The following is a 24,615-nucleotide window of genomic DNA, read 5'->3' as shown; positions in this document are numbered from 1 at the left end:
TCACAACACTTTGCCTTGTTCCTTTGGTCTCTGCTGTTCATCCTAAAACACAAAGGCGCTCTTTAAGCAATGCGACAGTGAGCGCCCGGCGCGCTGCGGTTGCGCGACCGCACCAAATTAAGCTCCCTGCGCAGTGCGCACTGAGGTCCACTTAAATTTTAGAAAGTACATCAGGACTTTAAAAATATCTTCTAAATTTCAGCGACGGCTCTGTCACAATAATCGACCAGCCCGGTGCAGTTGGGCGGTCGGCGGCGCGCTACGGTTGAGCGTTCTCTCGCGCGCTCTCTCTCTCGCTCTCTCTCGCACACACGCAAACCGGATATCATACGGAGGCCGCCATTACAGATGCGCAGAACGGATGAGCAAGACACGTCAGCTATATAAAGAGCGAGAGTTCAGTTCTCTACCTAAATCCGTATTACAGGTAATATTTTATTTCACAACACTTTGCCTTGTTCCTTTCTTCTCTGCTGTTCACTTCAAACACGCTCCATGCGCACGGAGCGCGGTGGTGCGTTTACGGGCAGTCGGAGAAATCAACGCCAACAAAAAAAATTACATCCAGCCTAGTTAAGACCATACCAAAGACTATAAAAATGGGACCCATTGCCTCCCTGCGTGTGTGACGATCATTGGGACTTAAAAAAAAAAAAAAAAAAAAATTAAATTTTTTTTTTTAAAAAAATTCATAAAAATTGGGTGCGTATTATACATGGGTACAAGCTTTTTTCCAGCATCAGCATGCCATTTTTAGGGGTGCGTACTATACATGGGGGCACACTATACACGGAAAAAAACGGTATATATCGTTGTATGGGCCTGTGGAATAATTTGAACTGCGGCGCGGCACACGGCATTGTTGACAAAGGACGATCGATAAAGACGAGAAATTTGATCGATGGATTTAATGATTTGGAGTGACACAAATGGTTTGATAATATTGTTGTTCATGTGACAGTTATTTAAAATATAGTTTATATATCGTTGTATGGGCCTGTGGAATAATTTGAACTGCGGCGCGGGACACGGCATTGTTGACAAAGGACAATCAATAAAGACGAGAAATTTGATCGATGGATTTAATGATTTGGAGTGACACAAATGGTTTGATAATATTGTTGTTTATGTGATAGTTATTTAAAATATAGTTTGTATATCGTTCTATGGGCCTGTGGAATAATTTGAACTGCGGCGCGGCACACGGCATTGTTGACAAAGGACGATCGACGATTTAATGAATTGGAGTGACACAGATGGTTTTATAAACGTGTTATTAGTGTGAAGGTGAAGACCTTCACACTATTGTTATTCCTGTACTTTATTATTCAACTTATTCCGCTCACTTTTTCACTGATTAACTAGTTCCACATACTTCACCCGATTCACTCCATTCCACTTTTCACTTATTCCAAAAATTCATGGCATGGGTGTTCACATTTTTTTCGTTCCAAAAATTTTCCGTTTTCGCATAATTCACAAATTTATGGCGATTTTTGCCCCATTCATTCTTAATGGCAGATTCAACATTTCACATTTACGTTGTTCCAGTTTGAAATTCACATAATTCAACACATTCAAATCACATTGGGGACATTCCCAAACTTGCCAAATTAAAAAATTTCACGTTTTCACTTTTAAAATTTGCACAAAATTTTGCAAAATTTCATAAAATTTCGTTTTTCACTTCTAACTTCTACATTTTTCCACCGATTCAACTCGTTCCAACTTTCAACTGTTCATCTTTTGCCTACCTATTCCACAACTTCCCACTTACCAAAAACTTCGCATCTTTTATTTTGAAATTCAACTAAAATTCTCTAAAATTTCGTTTTTCTACTCTAATTTCTACATTTTTCAACCGATTCAACCCATTCCAACTTTCAACTGTTCATCATTTTTCGACCTATTCCACAACTTCCCAAAAACTTCACATCTTGTATTTTGAAATTCACACCCAATTCCTTTTTCCCTTCTCATTTCTACATTTTTCAACCGATTAAACCCATTCCAACTTTCAACTGTTCATCATTTTTCTACCTATTCCACAACTTCCCACTTACCAAAAACTTCACATCTTTTATTTTGAAATTCACACCCAATTCCTTTTTCCCTTCTCATTTCTACATTTTTCAACCGATTCAGCCCATTCCAACTTTCAACTGTTCATCATTTTTCTACCTATTCCACAACTTCCCACTTACCAAAAACTTCACATCTTTTATTTTGAAATTCACACCCAATTCCTTTTTCCCTTCTCATTTCTACATTTTTCAACCGATTCAACCCATTCCAACTTTCAACTGTTCATCATTTTTCTACCTATTCCACAACTTCCCACTTACCAAAAACTTCACCTCTTTTATTTTGAAATTCACACCCAATTCTCCAATATTTCCTTTTTCCCTTCTCATTTCTACATTTTTCAACCGATTCAACTCGTTTCAACATCATTCTGCAACATTCCTTGAATATTTATTCAACTTCTTCACCTTCACATGCAATTTCTTCAGGAATTGCAAATTCTAGTTTATGTAATAGTTTTTTTAAGTATTAAAGTTTATAAGTTTAATTATAAGTTTTAGTTTAATTATAAGTTGTTTTAAATATTTACTTGATGATGAATTTAGAACAGCCAGCGATCCATTCCATAATTCCAGTGTATTCTGCATGTTAATGCCCGTAGTCGTCCTAAAAACTTTGACCATCTTGCTCTAACTATCTCCAACCTCAACTTTCCTTTTTCGGTTATTGGCATCTCTGAAACTTGGCTACAAAAAGATAATTCTGATTACTATGCCTTGGACAATTACAGTAATGTCCACAGATGCAGAGAAGACAAGAATGGAGGAGGTGTTTCACTGTATGTTAGTAGTAAGTTGGAATATAAAGAAAGACCTGATCTTGAACAATGTTTTGAGCTGAGTGGAGAAGCAGTATTTATTGAGTCTAATCGAACAGTTGGGTGCATTTATAAACCTCCAAAATCTAAGATACCTGATTTTATTAACCGTCTCACCTATGCGCTATCTATAATATCTCATGAAAATAAGAAATGTTTCCTCATGGGGGATTTCAACATCAACATTATGGACTCTGAGAAACAAACTCAGTCTTTCCTGGATAGTCTGTCTTCTTTCTGTTATAAGCCTATGATTACCTTTTTTTCCGTGTATAATGCGCCCCCATGTATAATGCGCACCCTAAAAATGGCATGTTGATGCTGGAAAAAAGCCTGTACCCATGTATAATACGCACCCAATTTAATTTTTTTTTTTTTTAATTTTAAATTTTTTTTATTTATTGATTTTTATTTTTTTTTAAGTCCCAATGATCGTCACCCACGCAGGGAGGCAATGGGTCCCATTTTTATAGTCTTTGGTATGGTCTTAAATAGGCTGGATGTATTTTTTTTTGTTGCCGTTGATTTCTCCGAGTGCCCGTAAAGGCACCACCGCGATCCGTGCGCACATGTGAAAAAGGCGTGCGGACGTGAAAAAGGCGGCTCTGTATGGGAGAGACGTTGAAGAGGAATAAAAACACCCTTGGAAACCAAAACATGCCCCTCGTCGTGACTCGGAGCCGCAACAAATTTCGGATTTGTGTAGGGTACATTGTGACAGACAGCAAACGAGCAGGTGATCGAGCAAGCCTTGTCTGATACCAGAGCATTGCGGTCGTATGGAGCGTGTTTGAAGTGAACAGCAGAGACGAAAGGAACAAGGCAAAGTGTTGTGAAATAAAATATTACCTGTAATATGCTTGATGAAACGCTTCAGATGTTCAACAGTCCGGGGTCTTCCCTGTCGTATTTTACGCTTCATAATGCGCCACACATTTTAAATGGGAGACAGGTCTGGACTTCAAGCGGGCCAGGGGAGAACCTGAACTCTTTTACTTCGAAGCCACGCTGTTGTAACTTGTGCAGAATGTGGCTTGGCATTATCTTGCTGAAATAAGCAGCGGCGTCCTTAAAAAAGACGTCGCTTGATGGGCAGCATATGTTGCTCCAATATCTGTATGTACTTTTCAGCATTTATGTTGCCTTCACAGAAATGTAAGTCACCCATGCCATGGGAACTAATGCACCCCCATACCATCACAGATGATGGCTTTTGAACTTTGCGTTGATAACAGTCCGGATGGTCCACTTCCTATTTGGTCCGGAGGACACGACGTCCAGTGTTTCCAAAAACAATTTGAAAAGTGGACTCATCAGACCGAAAAACACTTTTCCATTGTGCATCAGTCCATTTTACATGAGCTCGGGCCCAGAGAACCCGGCGGCGTTTCTGGATGTTGTTCATAAACGGCTTTTGCTTTGCATGGTAGAGTTTTAACCCGCACATACTGATGTAGTGACGAACTGTATTTACTGACAGTGGTTTTCTGAAGTTTACCTGAGCCCATTTGGTAATATCCTTTACACACTCATGTCGGTTTTGAAGGCAGTGCTGTCTGAGGGATCGAAGGTCACGGTCATTCAGTCTTGGTTTCCGGCCGTAGCGCTTACGTGCAGTGATTTCACCAGATTCTCTGAACCTTTTGATGATATTATGGACCGTAGATGTTGAAATCCCTAAATACCTTGCAATTTTGCTTTAAGAAATGTTGTTCTTAAACTGTTCAACTATTTTCTCACGCAGTTGTGGACAAAGTGGTGAACCTCACCCCATCCTTGCTTGTGAATGACTGAGCGTGTTTGGGGAGGCTCCTTTTATACCCAATCATGGTACCCACCTGTTCCCAATTAGCCTGATGTTAGGTCTAAATACCATCAGACATTAAACCACACACTGGAAGGAAGAGGAGAAAAGAACCAGAACAGGTTTACTCGCGAGGAGAACGATAGAGAGAGGAAACTCGGTTACAATCTCCATCAATTCTGAGTTCTCCCTCCACGTGCTCCTCTATTTAATGTTTTGGTTGCCCTGGTTACAGAGGCGTTGCTACACTAAAGGGAGGGGAGATTGTGTCTGTAGCAACGTTGATTAGCTAAGGAATGTAGTGTGGTGTGAATTAGCACTTCATTGTCGGCCCGTGACCCCCGCAGAGTTTGTCCATCTGTTCTTCTCCAGTTGTTGGCCGAGTCGTCCGCGAGCGAGATCAGATAACTTCAATTGCCGCTTTCCTGTGGAACAATGCAACTAAACCTTGGCTAGACTTTATCTACTTAGTAAATTAACACGCAATAAGAATGAGTGACTTGTCCTAAACACTTTAACAAACATTGAGTAAATATGGGATAACTTGTAACCATCTATGAACCAAACCTACAGTTAACTAAAAGGAATGAAGTTTCTTTCAACCAAATAAGAACATTTCGCCTATGCAAATAAGCTCTGCTCATTGTTAGTGAAGGCCTCTTACAGGAACAAAAACACACAGATAACATAAGGACAGGAAGGATACATATGGCTGACAGGGATCAAAAGACGTCCCTGTCACTAAAGAGAAAGAACCTAGATGAAAGGAAAGCCATAAACTCATAAATGACAAGGCTTTACTTAAATTATTCCAACACCTGATCACATGTGGGATGTTCCAAATAGGTGTTTGATGAGCTTTTTCTCGGCTTTCTCAGTATTTTTTGCCACCTTTCCCAACTTCTACTGGACGTGTTCCAGCCATGAAATTCCAAGTTAATTACTATTTGGCAAAAGACAATTAAGTTTATCAGTTTGAACATTAAATATGTTGTCTTTGTAGTGTATTCAATTGAATATGGGTTGAAAAAGATTTTCAAATCGTTGTATTTTGTTTATATTTACATTTTACACAATTTCCCAACTTCGGTTTGTATTTATTTATGTATTATACACTATTGTATTGGATGATATAGCACGTTGTGTTTCTTGTTGTCCGCTAGGGGTCATGAGTGTATTGCAGGTTTACTTTAGGTATCTTTTAATAATAATAATAATAATAATAATAATTAGGGGTGTAACGATTCATCGATACACATCGATTAATTGATATAATGCTCTACGATTTATTGGCATCAATGCTAAACGTAAACATCGATTTATATCACCGTGTTTGACCTCGGACATTAGACGCGACTTTATTTTGAAATCCAGTTCATTGTTGCTTGCTTCCTCTTTCCGGGAGCAGTGCGCGCGGCGTTGTTGTGTTGTGAGCAGAGCAGGGACGTGAAAGGGGAGTCGACAACTAGTGCGCGGCTCCTGGGCTGGTGCTATGGCTAGTGTCCAAAAAGACGAGTTAATTTGCTCCCCTTTAGGCTTCAAGTCATTCGTTTGGAAGCAATTTGGATTCCAAAGAAAAGATGGCTCAACGGAGAAGACACGTGCAGTTTGTAAATCCTGCAATGCGGTGATCAAATATTCAGGGTCCACAAATCTCGCCGCACATTTAAAGAAAAAACACGACATCAAAGTTCAGTGTTAAAATAAGCACTTTGTATACTACAATACTCTTGTAATTTCCTAAATAAAGCTAAAGCTTTATAAGACGCTAGTAGTGCCAGTACTGCTGTATGGATGTGAAACGTGGAAAATGAATAAAGGAGACAGCAAGGCAATTGATGTGTTCCACAACCGATGCCTACGAAGAATACCGTTTTTTTCCGTGTATAATGCGCGAAATTTAACTAATTTATTGTCCTAAAATTATACATTGCGCATTATACATGGGTACTATTTTTAAAAAAAAAAAAATTTTTTTTTTTTTTTTTTCAAGAAAATCATGGTACAACAAAACCAACAACAGGACTGACCGACAAAGACGTGGAACAAAAAGACAGGAACAGAAACCAAACAGACATCATGACAGTAACACATGCAATGATCCGACGGTGAGCGAGGGGCATACATACCTATACATATAAGACCATACCAAAGACTATAAAAATGGGACCCATTGCCTCCCTGCGTGTGTGACGATCATTGGGACTTAAAAAAAAAAAAAAAAAATTAAAAATATTTTTTCTTTTAAAAATTGGGTGCGTATTATACATGGGTACAGGCTTTTTTCCAGCATCAACATGCCATTTTTAGGGTGCGTATTATACATGGGGGCGCATTATACACGGAAAAAAACGGTACTCCGCATACATTGGCAAGACCACATCAGCACTAAAGACCTACCACAGAGAGCTGAAGTGGAGCCATTGAGTGAAGAAGTTAGGATGCGTAGATGGAAAATGATAGGGCACATACAACGGCAGGACCACAACGACTGCAACACAGCCATGACCTGGGTACCAGAAGGAAAAAGAAGGACAGGAAGATTCAAGATTCAAGATTCAAGATTCAAGAGTTTTTTATTCGCCATGTTTGAGCGTGCCAAACAAGGAATTTGAGATCGAAGACCACCTGGAGGCGTACTGTCGAGAAAGAAAGGAAAGAAGCAGGATGTAAGTCATGGTCTGAAGCGAGGACTGCAGCAGCTGATCGTGAAAGCGCTCTCTGAAGGCCTTATGTGCCACAAAGCACGAAGTAGATAGATCGATCGATCGAGGAGTGGCCTGGGCTGCAAAGGACCTTCATAGCTGCTCGCACCTCCACTTTTTAATGTTAGTTTTGTCTGATTCAAGTCATTTCTGTGACCACTGTGGGGTTGTCCTTTACAATGGAGTTTTGTTCAAAGTATATTTGTGTATGACCCCTGCAGGTTCGTGGCCCGTCCCGCAGCAACAACCAGGTCATGGTGGACGACCTATTGACGCCTTGTTCACCTGGTGACCCTGATGCCCTTGAGATGACCTGGGTGGATGTGCCTAGTGATAAGCTACTTGAGCCAATAGTCTGCATGGTGAGCTATGTAAAACATTTTTTAGTCATTTTCCCTGCAATTACTATGTTTCCCCAATAGATGGGGAAGCGCCCGCCCACGCATTTACTCCCGGAAGCCGTGTCAGAAAGCTCGGTGCACACTCACAAGTGCGTGTACAATACGTACTAAGTAGTACGGACCCGGTGCACTCCGTGCTCTGTTTCCATCAGTGCCGACTGTGGGCTGCGACGTCAGCATTCTCGTAATTCACGCGCTGAGCATTCAGATACAGTTTTACGCTAATGCCACCCACAAATCCTTCCATTAAAATGAGTGGCCCGAGGAAAAGAGTCAAACTCAAGTCAAAATCTGCTTTATTGTCAATTTCTTCACGTATCAAAACATACAAAGAGATCGAAGTTGCGTTTCCTATTATCCCACGGTGACAAGACATATTACACCCAATTGGTCCACAGACAAACAAAACATTCAAGTAAACAATACAAAAAGTAAAAATAAGAAGGCAAATACAATGAATAAATAAGAGCAATGAATAAATAAGAGCAACATGGGTGAAATGGAGCAATTGTGCATACAGCAGACAGTCAGTATATAGCGCAAAAGTACAGGAGGAGTAGCGCAAGTGAAAAGAGCATAACCATCCGGGTCCAACAACCTATACAGTCCTCAGGCTCCCCAACAATAGCGGTAGCAGTTTGCATTATTTTATTGCAGTGTTTTTCCTTATTCAGATTTGTTTCAAGACTACAGTGAGACGTCACTTTGATGGTTAATGCAGTTATTGCAATTTTGTTGTTTTATCACAGTAGATTGGTATTTTTACATTTCAAAAACCAGAAGCTGTTCATTTACAAATGTGATTGCACTTTACATATTTAAATGTTCAGATATTAAGATGTGATAGACAGTTTTTGCATGATTTGAATGAGGCAAAATAACATGCTTTTTCTCTCAAATATATTGCTATAATCATTTGTTTCAGATGCAATTATTTTCTGTATAAAAATTAAATTTGGTGTTCAAATAGTCTTTTTTCAAACTTGAGTCTTGAAAAAGGGTCGGCCGTCTTATAATCGGGGTCGTTTTATATTCGGGCCAACACGGTACTTCACACAAACACTACATCTATCGGCTCCTGGTACGCCCCCCCGGTCAAAATCTAGAACCCAATTCGCCCCGCCAGTCAAAAAGTTTGCCCACCCCTGATCACACATGTGATTGTTCATTTCTCTTGTTACTTACATCATCAATGACTCCTGTACCACTGTAACCGACATATGTACACGAACGTAAAACAGGAAGTGGTATCACCTGAAAACGGCCTTCAAAATAAATTACCCTACCTCAAATCAAAGCACGGCTGAATAACATAAATAACATGGAGAATTCTTAACACATACTGTAAATATGTTTTTAGAAAAACTTTTATTATTACAAATTTTTGTCATAACAAGGTTCAAGTGTACATACTGTAAATATGTTTTTAGAACTCTTTTATTATTAGAACAATTTATCTATAACAAGGTACAACACTGTAAATATGTTTTTAGAACTCTTGTTATTTTAACAATTGTTTTATAAAAAGTTACAAGTGCACTGCAATTGTGTGGGCACTCCTTGCCTTCTGCTGGCGTGTGGGCAACGTTCGTGCCATAATTCCTCGATTTAGAAGTTTTATTTTGACTTTTGTTTTTTAATTTGGAAAAAAAATCTGCGATGTAGTGAAACCACGATAAACGAACCGCGATGTAGCGAGGGATTACTGTATATTTATTGCACAACAGGTGGTGTAAGGAATGGAGTGGCCACAGGTAGAGCGTTACTGGTCAGCAACTAGGATCTCAAAGTTGAGTCATTGACACATTGCTGGAAGCAAGCGGGTGTACAGCAAATGTGGGCAAGATGACAGGCTGGGAACAAGGACCAAAAAATAGATCAGGCTAAATATTCAAAGGTCTCAAGCAAAATAAATAACAATAATAATAATAAATTATATTTACAACACACTTTATATTCTGAGGAATCTCAAAGTGCTAGGTAATTGATTTGCTAGGTGTACATACTCATCTAATAAGGCCACAAACTGGTTGCGCGGTTAGAGTTTGAGGCCCTGTCCACACAGAAACGCAGCCGTTCCTTAAAATAATCCTGTAAACATTTAAACAAGCGAACAAAGCACGAAGACGCTAATTGGCTGTAATGTTTATGCCAAGTCTGAAATGACACTGTAGCACAGCCACCGATAGCCACCAGAAAACACAATGATAAAAGAAAAGAAAAAAGAAGAATGGGTGAAAACAGTAAAACGGTCCATTGAGCAAGTATTAACTACCCCTATGGCACTAAGACACAGTGCAGTCAGTGTCATTGCATTTGACATCCAATCCATCCTTCCCTCCCTGCCTCCCTCACAGGTCGACCAGTAGTCAGTGCACCATCTAATGGGGAGACGCAAGCATTGCAGGGACAATATGACACTGTTTTGTCTTTCGTTGTGTCTTTTTACATCAGATCACATTTTCTGAATCAAATTATATAGAAATCCAGATAATTCCAAATACCGTAATTTTCGGACCATAAATCGCGTTTTTTTTTCATAGTTTGGGTGGGGGGGCGACTTGTACTCAGGAGCGACTTATATATGTTCTTTTTCACAAATTCTTACTTGATCATTAACACATCACTTACTTACAAGTGTAGTTGACCACTTCACATGTTATTTTTAGTATAGTTGATCACTTCACATGCTTTGATATCTTTATCTTGAACATATTCAAAACATGAAAAATAGAGAGAAAAAATCAAATAAAGTAATTAACACTTTAAAGCGCCATATCCTCTGGACATGTCCTCTGTCACCAGGATGACATAAAGGAGGAGAAATTTGATCGATGGATTTAATGATTTGGAGTGACACAAATGGTTTGATAATATTGTTGTTTATATGATAGTTATTTAAAATATAGTTTATATATCATTGTATGGGCCTGTGGAATAATTTGAACTGCGGCGCGGCACACGGCATTGTTGACAAAGGACGATTGATGGATTTAATGAATTGGAGTGACACAGATGGTTTTATAAACGTGTTATTTATGTAATAGTTTTTTTTAAATAACTGAATGTTACGTCAGGCCCGTTCTCAGCTCCTCGTTTGTGTTTGTCACGTTAGCATACCGTATCGTTTAGCCTGTTGTTGCTCGTTCATGTCTGTTCTTGGTGTTGGATTTTGTCGAATAAATTGCCCCCCAAAATGCGACTTATATATGTTTTTTTTTCACATTTTTGGGCATTTTATGGCTGGTGCGACTTATACTCTGGTGCGACTTATAGTCCGAAAATTACGGTAGTTGCAATATTGGCCAGTATTTCACCACGATCATAGAAGTAAAGTGTTTTTCTGGGATTGGTGATCACAACATTATCCATAGAGATACCAGGTTTGAGCGTGAAGTGCTTCAAATATACTCGGAATGTTTGTGCTTCAATGACAGCAACATGAGGTACATGAAGGGGATGAAAAACCAGTCTCAGAAGGAACCATTCTCCCACAATAAATATATATATATATCGATTGATATACCGTTTCTTTCCATGTATAATGCGCAAAATTTAACTAATTTATTGTCCTAAAATCTGGGGTGCGCATTATACATGGGTACAATTTTTATTTTTCTTTATCCGGATATCATACGGAGGCCGCCATTACAGATGCGCTTTCTTCTCTGCTGTTCACTTCAAACACGCTCCATACGAACACAATGCTCTCATATCAGACGCTTGCTCGATCACCTGCTTGTTTGCTGTCACAATGTACCCTACACAAATCCGAAACATCTCTTCGCTATTGAGTTTGCTAGCGCATGCGCAGTGATACTGACCGGCAGAATAACATCCGGTTGTTCCCAAAGATGATCTCTTTTCTGAAATAATTTTACGTTTACGGACTTAAGTAGGAGTCAAAATTTGGGTGCGTATTATACATGGGTACAGGCTGTTAATTTAACTACTTAAATGTTTTCCTTCATGAAGTATGTTGGACATGTATGCATCTTTATTATAACGAGAGTACTTGTGAACAGTAACAACAAAATGACAGGGCAGGGTTGTATTTATCGCTTACGCTTACTTTTTAGATGAATTTTCAGAATTTGTGGATTTGTGGACTTGGTGACTCATGACGATAATTCATTAATTATCTGTGGCAATATATGAAGCTACTGTCAGAACCACTTACCGTGCCGTTTCAGACAATAATCAATACTTTTGGTTTCACACAGGCAATAAATGAAGCAATGCATAAAAACGGTAATACTTTACATTTGGTACTATCCTGAGGTCTGGCAACCTCAAATGTAATGTTATATAGGTGATTTAGCTGTTTACAAAGAAAAATCATGGTGTTTTTGGAGGGTCTAAACCTAGGCAAACACACATCAGACCTGGAATGAAAACCAGTATCATTAAGAGGTTTTAGGTACAACTTTGAAGAAAAAAAAAGAGGCTCGAGAGTGCCCCAAACACTTTTTTTTTTTTTTAAAGAAGCATTCCCGGTTCTATGTTTCACCTAAATCTTGAAGGCAGCAAGGGGTGGTGGGGATTTTTTTTTAGTACCAAATTTAGTAGTTGCTTTGAGCACACATATATTGAGCTCTTGTTTTGTGAAATAAAGAGCCGGTTACCAAACCTGGTACTTGCCTGGTACTTTGGTAACGCTACAATATAGTTACATAGTATACCGTTTTTTTCCGTGTATAGTGCGCAAAATTTAACTAATTTATTGTCCTAAAATCTGGGGTGCGCATTATACATGGGTACAAAAAAATTGTAATTTTTTTTTTTTTTTTTTTTTAAAGAAAGTCATGGTACTCCAAAACCAACAACAGGACTGACCGACAAAGTTGTGGAACAAAAAGACAGGGTGACATTACCAAAGACAGGAACAGAAACCACATCATGACAGTAACACATGCAATGATCCGACGGTGAGCGAGGGGCAGACAGGACTTAAATACAAAACACGTTACATCGATTGAGGTGACACAGGAAGAGAGGGGCGACGCGAACAGAAACTATGGCAACCTAGACACATAGCAAAACTGTGGACGAGACATGACAAATCTCCCTCGAAATAAAACTTGAAATCACCTTTCTTCTTGTTTGTTGTCAATCGCGCATCGCATTCAGCCATCCTGCCCAACACACTTACTCAGTAAAATTCATAATTGACGACACATCGTTTGATGCGATGCTGCAATCCTTGATGGTGTGTTATTGTCAAATATTGTTTGTTTTTTAATCTCCATCGCGGACCGGACGTCATACGGAGGCCGCCATTACAGATGCGCAGAACGGTTGCGCAAGACACGTCAGCTATATAAAGAGCGAGAGTTCAGTTCTCCACCTAGTATTAGTTTCAATTCACAGTTTAATTAGCAGTTTCAATCAGCAAATAACAAAATGCGTATTACAGGTAATATTTTATTTCACAACACTTTGCCTTGTTCCTTTCGTCTCTGCTGTTCACTTCAAACACGCTCCATACGACCGCAATGCTCTTGTATCAGACGCTTGCTCGATCACCTGCTCGTTTGCTGTCTGTCACAATGTACCCTACACAAATCCGAAACATTTGTTGCGGCTCCGAGTCACGACGAGGGGCAAGTTTTGGTTTCCAAGGGTGTTTTTATTCCTCTTCAACGTCTCTCCCATACAGAGCCGCCTTTTTCACGTCCGCACGCCTTTTCCACATGCGCCCACGGAGCGCGATGGTGCGTTTACGGGCAGTCGGAGAAATCAACGCCAACAAAAAAAATTACATCCAGCCTAGTTAAGACCATACCAAAGACTATAAAAATGGGACCCATTGCCTCCCTGCGTGTGTGACGATCATTGAGACTTAAAAAAAATAAATAAAAATAAAAATAAAAAATTCATAAAAATTTGGTGCGTATTATACATGGGTACAGGCTTTTTTCCAGAATCAGCATGCCATTTTTAGGGTGCGTATTATACATGGGGGCGCACTATACACGGAAAAAAACGGTATTGCTATATTGTATTCCCCGGGAGTCCCAGCCTCACTCGGCGGCATTCGGGGAGTCCCCGCCGCCATCGGCAACATTTGGGGAGTTCGCACCCCAATCAACGGCATTCGGGTAGTCCGCACCGCAATCAGCGGCATTCTAGGAGTCCACGCCGCAATCGGCGGAATTCCGGGAGTCTGCGCCGCAATTGGTGGCATTCGGGGAGTCCCCACAGCAATCGGCTGCATACGGGGTTTACCAGCAGCAATCGGCGGCGTACGGGGAGTCAGCGCCGCAATCAACCGCATTCGGAGAGTGCCAGCCGCAATCGGCGGCATTCGGGGAGTCCGCGCCAAAATTGAAGGCATACGTAGATCCCAGCCGCAATCGGCGGTATTCGGGGAGTCCCCGCCGCAATCGGTGGCATACGGGGCGTGACTATAATATATACGTAGATCTGTGGAATAATTGGAGCCGCAACTGACGACGAGGTTGACGTCAGCGGTGCACGTAGTTCCGGAGTCAACAGCTGTGTGTGTGTGTTTTTTTTTTTAAGTGACACGGAAGACGAAGATTCCGATAGATTTAATGAGTTGAAGTGACACGGATGGTTCAATAAAATTGTTGTTTTATTACCATATTTTTCGGACTATACGTAAGTCGCGTTTTTTTTCATAGTTTGGGTGGGGGGTCGACTTATAGTGAGGAGCGACTTATATGTGGATTTTATCACAAATTTTCAAAATTAAAAAAAAGAGTGTAACTGCAATAAACGAAGCGCGATGTAGCAAGGGATTACTGTAATTTGAATTTCAAGTGACTTCAGCAGCGCGGTGCGGCGGTTGTTTACATAAAGGACAACGATTCGATCACGGGATGACGAAGATGACGAAGGGCCCCACGTACTACCGGCATTATTAGCGGCTTTGTAAGTGACACGGAGGACGAAGAGTTTGAAGGATTTAATGATTTGGAGTGACAGAGAAGGTTTGAAAAACTATCATGGCTTTTACGCACGCCCGGTCCTACTCTACGGAGCTCTCGTTCACCTCCGTGGATGGAAGTTGGGGGCCGGCGCTCGGCCGGGTGGCTGTCCGGGGACGGTGGATGGGGCTCGGACATGGCTTTTACGCACGCCCGGTCATACTCTACGGATATTGGTATATTTCATTTCGTATAGCAACTTGTATATGTTTTATCGTTACAGTTCAGTAGTTGTTGGCTCATTGAACTCGTCTTGTTAAATAAAGACCGTTTAACAAACCCACGTCTTTCCTTGTACTTTGTTAATACTACAATATAGTTATATACTAGATCTGTGGAATAACGACGAGGCTGACGTCAGGGCGCACGTGCGACGTTGTTGACAAACGACAAGGAATTTGATCGATGGATTTAATGATTTGGAGTGACACAGATGGTTTGATAATATTATTGCTTATATCATAGTTATTTGATATAATTCATATATCGTTATATGGGCCTGTGGAATATTTTGAAGTCCAAGCGCCGTCAGCGGCACGCACCCATTGTTGACATAAAGGACGATTGATGGATTTAATGAATTGGAGTGACAGATGGTCTTATAAACGTGTTATTTGTGTAATAGTTATTTGACTAACTCTGAATGTTACGTCAGGCCCGTTCTCAGCTCTTCGTTTGTGTTTATGTCACGTTAGCATACCTATCGTTTAGCCTGTTGTTGCTCGTTCATGTCTGTTCTTGGTGTTGGATTTTGTCGAATAAATTTCCCCGAAAATACGACTTATACTCCGGAGCAACTTATATATGTTTTTTCTTCACGTTATTGTGCATTTTATGGGGAATGCGACCTATATTCCGGAGCGACTTATAGTCCGAAAAATACGGTACATTTATTTGATATATCTAGTCTGACGTCAGCGGCGCACGTAGTTCTGGAGTCAACAGCTGCGTTTTTTATTTTTTTTTATTTTAAGTGACACGGAAGACAAAGATTCCGATGGATTTATTGATTTGGAGTGACACGGATGGTTCAATAAAATTGTTGTTTATATTATTGTTACCGTTTTTTTCCGTGTATAATGCGCCCCCATGTATAATGGCATGTTGATGCTGGAAAAAAGCCTGTACCCATGTATAATACGCACCCAGATTTTGACTCCTACTTAAGTCCGTGAACGTAAAATTATTTCAGAAAAAAGATCATCTTTGGGAACAACCGGATGTTCTGCCGGTCAGTATCACTGCGCATGCGCTAGCATACTCAATCGCGAAGAAATGTTTCGGATTTGTGTAGGGTACAAACGAGCAGGTGATCTAGCAGTGTGTTTGAAGTGAACAGCAGAGAAGAAAGCACATCTGTAATGGCGGGCTCCGTATGATATCCGGATTTAAAAAAAAAAAAAAAAATTTGAGAAATTTTCTTTTCGTTTTTTTTTTGTACCCATGTATAATGCGCACCCCAGATTTTAGGACAATAAATTAGCTAAATTTTGCGCATTATACATGGAAAAAACGGTATTTGATATGTAGTTTAAATATTGTTATATGGGCCTGTGGAATAATTTGAAATGTACCTGACGACAACGAGTCCGACGTCAGCAGCACGCCGCACACGTGGTCTTGTTTACAGAAACGATGAAGGATTCGATCGATGGATTTATTGATTTGGTGACACAGATGGTTTGATAAACGTGTTCATTATGTTAGTTATTTGAATAACTGTTAATGTTACGTCAGGCCCAGTCTCAGGTCCTCGTTTGTGTTTATGTCAGTCAAGTTAGCATATCGTATCGTTTAGCCTGTTGTTGGTGGTTCATATCTGTTTTAGGTGTTGGATTTTGTCAAATAAATTTCCCCCAAAATGCGACTCATACTCCGGTGCGACTTATATTTTTTTCCCCCTTCCATCCATCCATCCATCTTCTTCCGCTTATCCGGGGTCGGGTCGCGGGGGCAGCAGCTTCAGGAGGGACTCCCAGACTTCCCTCTCCCCAGCCACTTCATCTAGCTCATCCCGGGGGATCCCAAGGCGTTCCCAGGCCAGCTGAGAGACATAGTCTCTCCAGCGCGTCCTGGGTCGTCCCCGGGGTCTCCTACCGGTGGGACATGCCCGGAACACCTCCCCAGGGAGGCGTCCAGGAGGCATCCTGATGAGATGCCCGAGCCACCTCATCTGGCTCCTCTCAACGTGGAGGAGCAGCGACTCTACTCCGAGTCTCTCCCGGATGACCGAACTTCTCACCCTATCTCTAAGGGAGAGCCCGGACATCCTGCGGAGAAAACTCATTTCGGCCGCTTGTATCCGGGATCTCGTTCTTTCGGTCACGACCCATAGCTCGTGACCATAGGTGAGGATAGGAGCGTAAATCGACCGGTAAATTGAGAGCTTTGCCTTTTGGCTCAGCTCTCTCTTTACCACGACGGACCGGTACAAAGTCCGCATTACTGCCGACGCTGCACCGATCCGCCTGTCGATCTCGCGCTCCATCCTCCCCTCACTCGTGAACAAGACCCCAAGATACTTAAACTCCTCCACTTGGGGCAGGATCTCATCCCCGATCCGGAGAGGGCATTCCACCCTTTTCCGATCGAGGACCATGGACTCGGATTTGGAGGTGCTGACCCTCATCCCGACCGCTTCACACTCGGCTGCGAACCGCTCCAGTGAGAGCTGGAGATCACGGCCTGAAGAAGCCAACAGCACCACGTCGTCTGCAAAAAGCAGAGACGCGATGCTGAGGTCCCCAAACCGGACACCCTCAACGCCTAGAAATTCTGTCCATAAAAACTATGAACAGAATCGGTGACAAAAGGCAGCCTTGGCGGAGTCCAACCCTCACTGAGAACGAATCCGACTCACTGCCGGAAATGCGGACCAAACTCTGGCATCGGTGATACAGGGACCGAACCGCCCTTATCAGTTGGCTCGGTACCCCGTACTCCCGAAGCACCCCCCAGAGAACCTCCCGAGGGACACGGTCGAACGCCTTCTCCAAGTCCACAAAACACATGTGGACTGGTTGGGCGAACTCCCATGCACCCTCGAGGATCCTGCTGAGGGTGAAGAGCTGGTCCACTGTTCCACGGCCAGGACGAAAGCCACACTGTTCCTCCTGAATCCGAGGTTCGACCTCCCGACAGACCCTCCTCTCCAGCACCCCTGAATAGACCTTCCCAGGGAGGCTGAGGAGTGTAATTTCCCTGTAATTGGAACACACCCTCCGGTCCCCCTTCTTAAAGAGGGGAACCACCACCCCAGTCTGCCAATCCAGAGGCACTGTCCCCGATGTCCACGCGATGCTGTAGAGACGTGTCAGCCATGACAGCCCCACAACATCCAGAGCCCTTAAGAAATCCGGGCGGATCTCATCCACCCCCGGGGCCTTGCCACCGAGGAGTTTTTTAACTACCTCAGTGACTTCAACCCCAGAGATTGGAGAGTCCGCCTCAGAGTCCCCAGGCCCTGCCTCCACAATGGAAGGCGTGTCGGTGGAATTGAGGAGTATTCTAGTAGTCTTCGAAGTATTCTCCCCACCGACACACGACGTCCCTAGTCGAGGTCAGCAGCACGCCATCTCCACTGTAAACAGTGTTGACGTTGCACTGCTTCCCCCTCCTGAGACGCCGGATGGTGGACCAGAATTTCCTCGAAGCCGTCCGGAAGTCATTCTCCATGGCCTCGCCAAACTCCTCCCACGCCCGGGTTTTTGCCTCAGCAACCGCCGAAGCCGCGTTCCACTTGGCCATCCGGTACCTGTGAGCTGCCTCGGGAGTCCCACAGGCCAAAACGGCCCGATAGGACTCCTTCTTCAGCTTGACGGCATCCCTTACCGGCGGTGTCCACCAGCGGGTTCGGGGATTGCCGCCACGACAGGCACCAATGACCTTACGGCCGCAGCTCCGGTCGGCCGCCTCAACAATGGAGGCGCGGAACAAGGTCCACTCGGACTCAATGTCCCCCGCCTCCCCCGGGACCTGGGAAAAGTTCTGCCGGAGGTGGAAGTTGAAGCTCTTCCTGACAGGGGATTCCGCCAGACGTTCCCAGCAGACCCTCACAGAACGTTTGGGTCTGCCAGGTCGGACCGGCATCTTCCCCCACCATCGGAGCTAACCCACCACCAGGTGGTGATCAGTTGACAGCTCCGCCCCTCTCTTCGCCCGAGTGTCCAAAACATGCGGCCGCAAATCCGATGACACGACTACAAAGTCGATCATCGAACTGCGGCCTAGGGTGTCCTGGTGCCAAGTGCACACATGGACACCCTTATGTTTGAACATGGTGTTCATTATAGAAAATCCGTGTCGAGCACAGAAGTCCAATAATAGAACACCGCTCGGGTTCAGATCGGGGCGGCCGTTCCTCCCAATCACGCCCTTCCAGGTCTCACTGTCATTGCCCACGTGAGCATTGAAGTCACCCAGTAGAACGATGGAGTCCCCAGAAGGAGCGCTCTCCAGCACCTCCTCCAGGGACTCCAAAAAGGGTGGGTACTCTGAACTGCCGTTTGGTGCATAGACACAAACAACAGTCAGGACACTTTGAGATGGCGGCGCGTGGACACGCAGCGGCCTCTCTCTGTCCCAAACGGTGTTTTGTTTTGTCGTTTAATGTGGGTTTCTCCGACAGTTTTGTGTGTTCGTCTCGTCGCACCAGGTTGTGCTACAAGTACAGCGGGCTGGTTCTGCTCGACATCGGCGAAAGCGAGTTTTGTGGCGATCTGGACTTTGAAGCGGGGACATTAAAGGGCTCGGTCTGCTCCGTCCTGAAGCGTCGGAAGCGGTGTGCGAAGAGGCTGAAGAGGGGCGAGAGCGGGGGCGTCCGGGCCAGGCTGGCGGCCAACCCAGCTTGCCCGGCCGTGCCTTCCTTTCTTCTGGCGAACGTTCGATCGCTGGGCATCAACATGCCTGCTGAGATCTACGAACCAGACAATGCGTAACAGCTGTGCATCTGGAGCGGCTAGCGTGCTATCGGGCGGACCGGGCCATTGTACGAGGGGAAACATCGCGAAGAGGTGGAATGTGCGAATGGTGCCGGGACTCTGTGGTGGGATGCAAGCACTGCTCGCCTCTGGCGAAGTTTGTGATCTCCAGGCTTTTGGGGTCCTGAACTCTCTCCCCCGTTGTTTACCTGTATGTTACTCGTGTACTGTGTCTCGTCACCGTGGGATGGAGGAAACGTAATTTCGATTTCTTTGTGTGTCTTGGCATGAAGGAATTGACAATAAAGCTGACTCCGACTCCGACCCGTCCCCCCACCCGAAGGCGGAGGGAGGCTACCCTCTCGTTCACCGGGGTGAACCCCAATGTGCAGGCGCCCAGCCGGGGGGCAATAAGTATACCCACACCTGCTCGACGCCTCTCACCGTGGGCAACTCCAGAGTGGAAGAGTCCAGCCCCTCTCGAGAGGGCTTGAACCGGAACCCAAACTGTGCGTGGAGGCAAGTCCGACTATATCTAGTCGGAACTTTTCTGCCTCGCACACCAGCTCGGGCTCCTTTCCAGCCAGAGAGGTGACATTCCATGTCCCAAGAGCCAGCTTCTGCAGCCGGGGATCAGACCGCCAAGGTCCCTGCCTTTGGCCGCCGCCCAGCTCGCACTGCACCCGACCCCTTTGGCCCCTCCCACAGGTGGTGAGCCCATGGGAAGGGGGACCCACATTTCCTTTTCGGGCTTTGCCCGGCCGGGCCCCATGGGCGAAGGCCCGGCCACCAGACGCTCGCCTTCGAGCCCCGCCTCCAGGCCTGGCTCCAGAGGGGGGCCCCGGTGACCTGCGTCCGGGCGAGGGAAATCTGTTTCCATATATATTCTTCATCATAAGGGGCTTTTTGAGCCGTGCTTTGTCTGGCCCCTCACCTAGGACCCGTTTGCCATGGGTGACCCTACCAGGAGCATGAAGCCCCAGACAACATGGCTCCTAGGATCATAGGGGCACGCAAACCCCTCCACCACGATAAGGTGACGACTCATGGAGGGGCCCATGTCCCTCCCGTCATCCGCTCTTACTAAGATGCCCTCCTCCAACCATGATGTCTGCAAATGATCACTCACTATTGATGGTGAAATTGTTCCTGCAATACACAAAACATTCAAGGGAACTATACTCATGTGTTTGAAGGTGTGCCGTGAACACATTACTTCATTGTAAGGTGGGGCGAAAGACTAATCGAACCATCTAGTAGTTGTTTCCCACTAATAGGGAACGTGAGCTGGGATTAGACCGTCGTGAGACAGGTTAGTTTTACCCTACTGATAAAGTGTCGTCGTCGCTATTGCGACGACACATTATCAGTAGGGTAAAACTAACCTGTCTCACAACGGTCTAAACCCAGCTCACGTTCCCAAATCCAACAGTTCATCTTTCAGTAAATAAGGGTTCAAGGGTTTTCTTATTCAGCTCTTCAGAAACAAAAAAGGAGAAGAGTTTTCAGGGTTACATGTTTAAACATTTGCTTGATAAAAGCAGTGAATGAAATAATTAGGTAGTGAAGGGAAGAGATGCTTTTAGATGTTCCCACAGTGAGGAAAAACAAGAGCTGACTAATGTTTTAAACTGTTTCCAACGAAACCTTACAAAAAGTCAACAATGAAAAGGAAGACGGACAGGGATAGTTGAGAAGGTATGTTGGGTCAAGGTTAGGTAGGGCAAGGAACTACAGCCTTTTTCCCCCTTTATTGAGCATTTTATGGCTGATGGGCCCCCATGTATAATACGCACCCTAAAAATGGCATGTTGATGCTGGAAAAAAGCCTGTACCCATGTATAATACGCACCCAAATTTTGACTCCTACTTAAGTCCGTAAACGTAAAATTATTTCAGAAAAAAGATCATCTTTTGGAACAACTGGATGTTATTCTGCCGGTCAGTATCACTGTGCATGCGCTAGCAAACTCGATAGAGAAGAAATGTTTCGGATTTGTGTAGGGTACATTGTGACAGCAAACGAGCAGGTGAGCGAGCAAGCGTCTGATACGAGAGCATTGTGTTCGTATGGCGCATGTTTGAAGTGAACAGCAGAGAAGAAAGCGCATCTGTAATGGCGGTCTTTGTATCATATACGGATTTTTAAAAAAAAAAGATAATTTTTATATAATTTTTGTAACATGTATAATGCGCACCCCAGATTGTAGGACAATAAATTAGTTAAATTTTGCGCATTATATATGGAGAAAAACGGTACTCTCCCGTTGTAAAACGAAATGTAAAAACGATAAAAAAAATCTAATGTAAAACAAAATAAATGGACGACTGATCCTCAGTTGTTCACTGTAAATTTGAACTGCAGATCTCTTACTCTATAGGTCAGCGCATGAAGCATCCCGGGATCACTAGCACCCCCTGCCTTAAGGCTGGAGAACCTTATGAAATAAATCCCTAATAAAAATGCTGCCCCCGCGACCTGACTCCAGTGATAAGTTGGCTTGTGCTATAAAAGTCCTTGACAGCTCCCGTAAAGTCCTGGAAAGTAATTTCAAGATAAGAGTGAGAACCTTGAAATTGTGTAACAAGATAGAGTAAAGTTTTTCTTGTTTCCACTTGCAGACGGACATGCTGCGGTCTCTTTCAACAACTCGTCCAACAGTCAACACTGAAGATCTGCTCAAGGTCAAGAAGTTCACAGAGGACTTTGGGATGGAGGGCTGAATGACAGATTTCCCCAACGTTAAATGAATCAAACTGCCCCTAGTATTTTTATCATTGTACCATGCTCTACGTATAGCCTTACCTCACCTGACTGCAACTAGTTTATTGCCTTTCTTGGATTTCTTGGAATCTACTGTATTTTTCCCATTACAAATAGAGTCAAACTTCGGTTTTCGACTACAATCCGTTCCAGAAGGCGGCTAGAGAAGTGAATCAGTCGAATTCAGAATCTATTTTTCCCATTACAAACAATGGAAAAAATTTTAATCCGTTCCAAGACTAAAAAAAACAACGCCTTTTTTAAGCATTTTTTCATTTGCGCATTTTTATCCGATCGCGCAACTGCACCACACCGCCGAACGCGCAACCGTAGCGTGCTGCCGACGGCGTAACTGCACCGCGCTGGTCGCATTATTATCGCTGAAATTTAGGAAATATTTTTAAAGTCCTGATGTACTGTCCAAAATTTAAGTGGACCTCAGTGCGCAGGGAGCTTAATTTGGTCCGAGCGCGCCGGGCACTCAGTTGCATTGCTTTAAGAGCGAGCGTCTTTGTCATTTAGGCTGGCTTTACTGCTTCCACTTGCTTTCTTTGGAGGCATGATTGTCAATACAATCCTCAAAGTAACAAAAATACAACAACGAATGGAGTCAGTCGGCATCCGGGCTGGGCGGTCGGGTTTTCTCGGGTCCTTTCGGCTCATCTCGCGAGGTTCGACCTCCGAATTTTGTTCGACAACCGAAGCAAAAAATCTCGAATTTTTCATTCAAATTCCGATTTGTTCGAGAACCGGGACGTTCGAAAACCAAGGTTTGATTGTATACATAAAATAACTATAACATAAACAAGTTTATTGAACCATCCGTGGCACTCCAAATCATTAAATCTGTTGAAATCTTCGGCTGACTCTGGAAGTAGATGCGGCACTGACGTCAGACTCATTGTCAATTGCAGTTCCAATTATTCCACAGGCCTAGCGCGCCCTTATGCGGTTTAGAGTGAAAATAACATGTGAGGTGATATACAGGGTCCGACAAAATGAACTGACACATTTGTAGGTTTAATAAAATTCAAATAAATTGAAGAAACAAAAATGTATTTTTTTTATTTTCGAAAAGTACATATGTATGCCGTTTTGTTTCGTTTCATTTTATTTTTGTTTCATTTTCGAATAATGTTATTTTGGTCTTACCGCTGCCACATTTTCTGGCATTCTGACGGTGCGAGGTCGGCCGGTTGATTTTCGTTTCAGTGCTGATCCACTGGCTCTGAAGTTAGTAACCCATGACAAGATTGTGTTTCGAGCAGGTACGGGATCATGTCTACCAAGTCTGAAGGGCAAACTGAACGCTCGTTGTGTTGCAGTTAAAGATTTGTTCCTGATAAACGTTTCCACAATGTAAGCGCGATGCTCACAGGTCCAATTCATGTTAGCAACTGAAACGAAATAAAATAACATTATTCGAAAACAAAATGAAAATTAAATGAAAATAAACAAAATGGCATATGTACTTTTAAAAAACAAAAAAATATATCTTTGTTTCTTTAATTTATTTGCACTTTTTTAAACCTACAAATGTGTCAGATCATTTTGACGAACCCTGTACTAGTAATATGTTAATGATCAAGTAATAATGTGTTAATAATTTGAGATGTAAGTCGCTCTGAGTATGAGTCAAACTACAAAAAAACTGTGTTTTATAGTCTGGAAAATACGGTATTTCTTTGAGATTATGTCATTGTTTTTTGGGCGAAATTTTATGTATCACAAGTACCAGTATCAGTGCTTGAGTATTGGTGACTACTCAAGAATTGTACATTTTATGTGACAAGCTCTTCATATCAGCATTCCTAAACAATGAAAATAAGTACTAAATTTCTCATAGTCAACAAACAATGTCCATTTGTTGATGATTTAGCACTGAGACTTTATTTCCCAAAAATATTTGATTAAAGTCAAAGGAGATTGGTCAAGCTTACTCTGCTGCTAATTCTAATGAATACTGTTCATTAATGCATCCAACAGCATGCAGTCTTTCATTTCACTCAATTATTTACTACAGAATAAACAGTTTTCTAAGGCGGCTCGGTGGCACACTGGCTAGCACGTCCGCCTCACAGTAAGGAGGGTGCGGGTTCGATTCCACCTCCGGCTCTCCCTGTGTGGAGTTTGCATGTTCTCCCTGTGTCCGCGTGGGCTTTCTCCA

General features: G+C 43.2%; 1 protein-coding gene across 4 annotated transcripts in view; it reads left to right on the top strand.

Annotated features, from left to right (window-relative positions):
* Positions 1 to 24,387, top strand: part of vps4a (vacuolar protein sorting 4 homolog A) — a 70,508-nt gene extending 46,121 nt beyond the window's left edge. For 3 of the 4 annotated variants that reach the window (XM_061282210.1, XM_061282209.1, XM_061282208.1), the window contains 2 exons: positions 7,633 to 7,773; positions 22,307 to 24,387. In XM_061282210.1, the coding sequence (XP_061138194.1) occupies positions 7,633 to 7,773; positions 22,307 to 22,408 (243 nt within the window). In that variant the 3' untranslated portion in view covers positions 22,409 to 24,387. Of the gene's footprint in view, positions 1 to 7,632; positions 7,774 to 22,306 lie in introns of those variants that run through there. The other variant, XR_009714872.1, reaches the window with a different exon arrangement.
* The last annotated feature ends 228 nt before the right edge of the window (positions 24,388 to 24,615 follow it).

This window comes from Syngnathus typhle, linkage group LG7 (genome assembly GCF_033458585.1).
Source record: "Syngnathus typhle isolate RoL2023-S1 ecotype Sweden linkage group LG7, RoL_Styp_1.0, whole genome shotgun sequence".
NCBI lineage: Eukaryota > Metazoa > Chordata > Actinopteri > Syngnathiformes > Syngnathidae > Syngnathus > Syngnathus typhle.
This window is presented reverse-complemented; position numbering and strand designations above follow the sequence as displayed.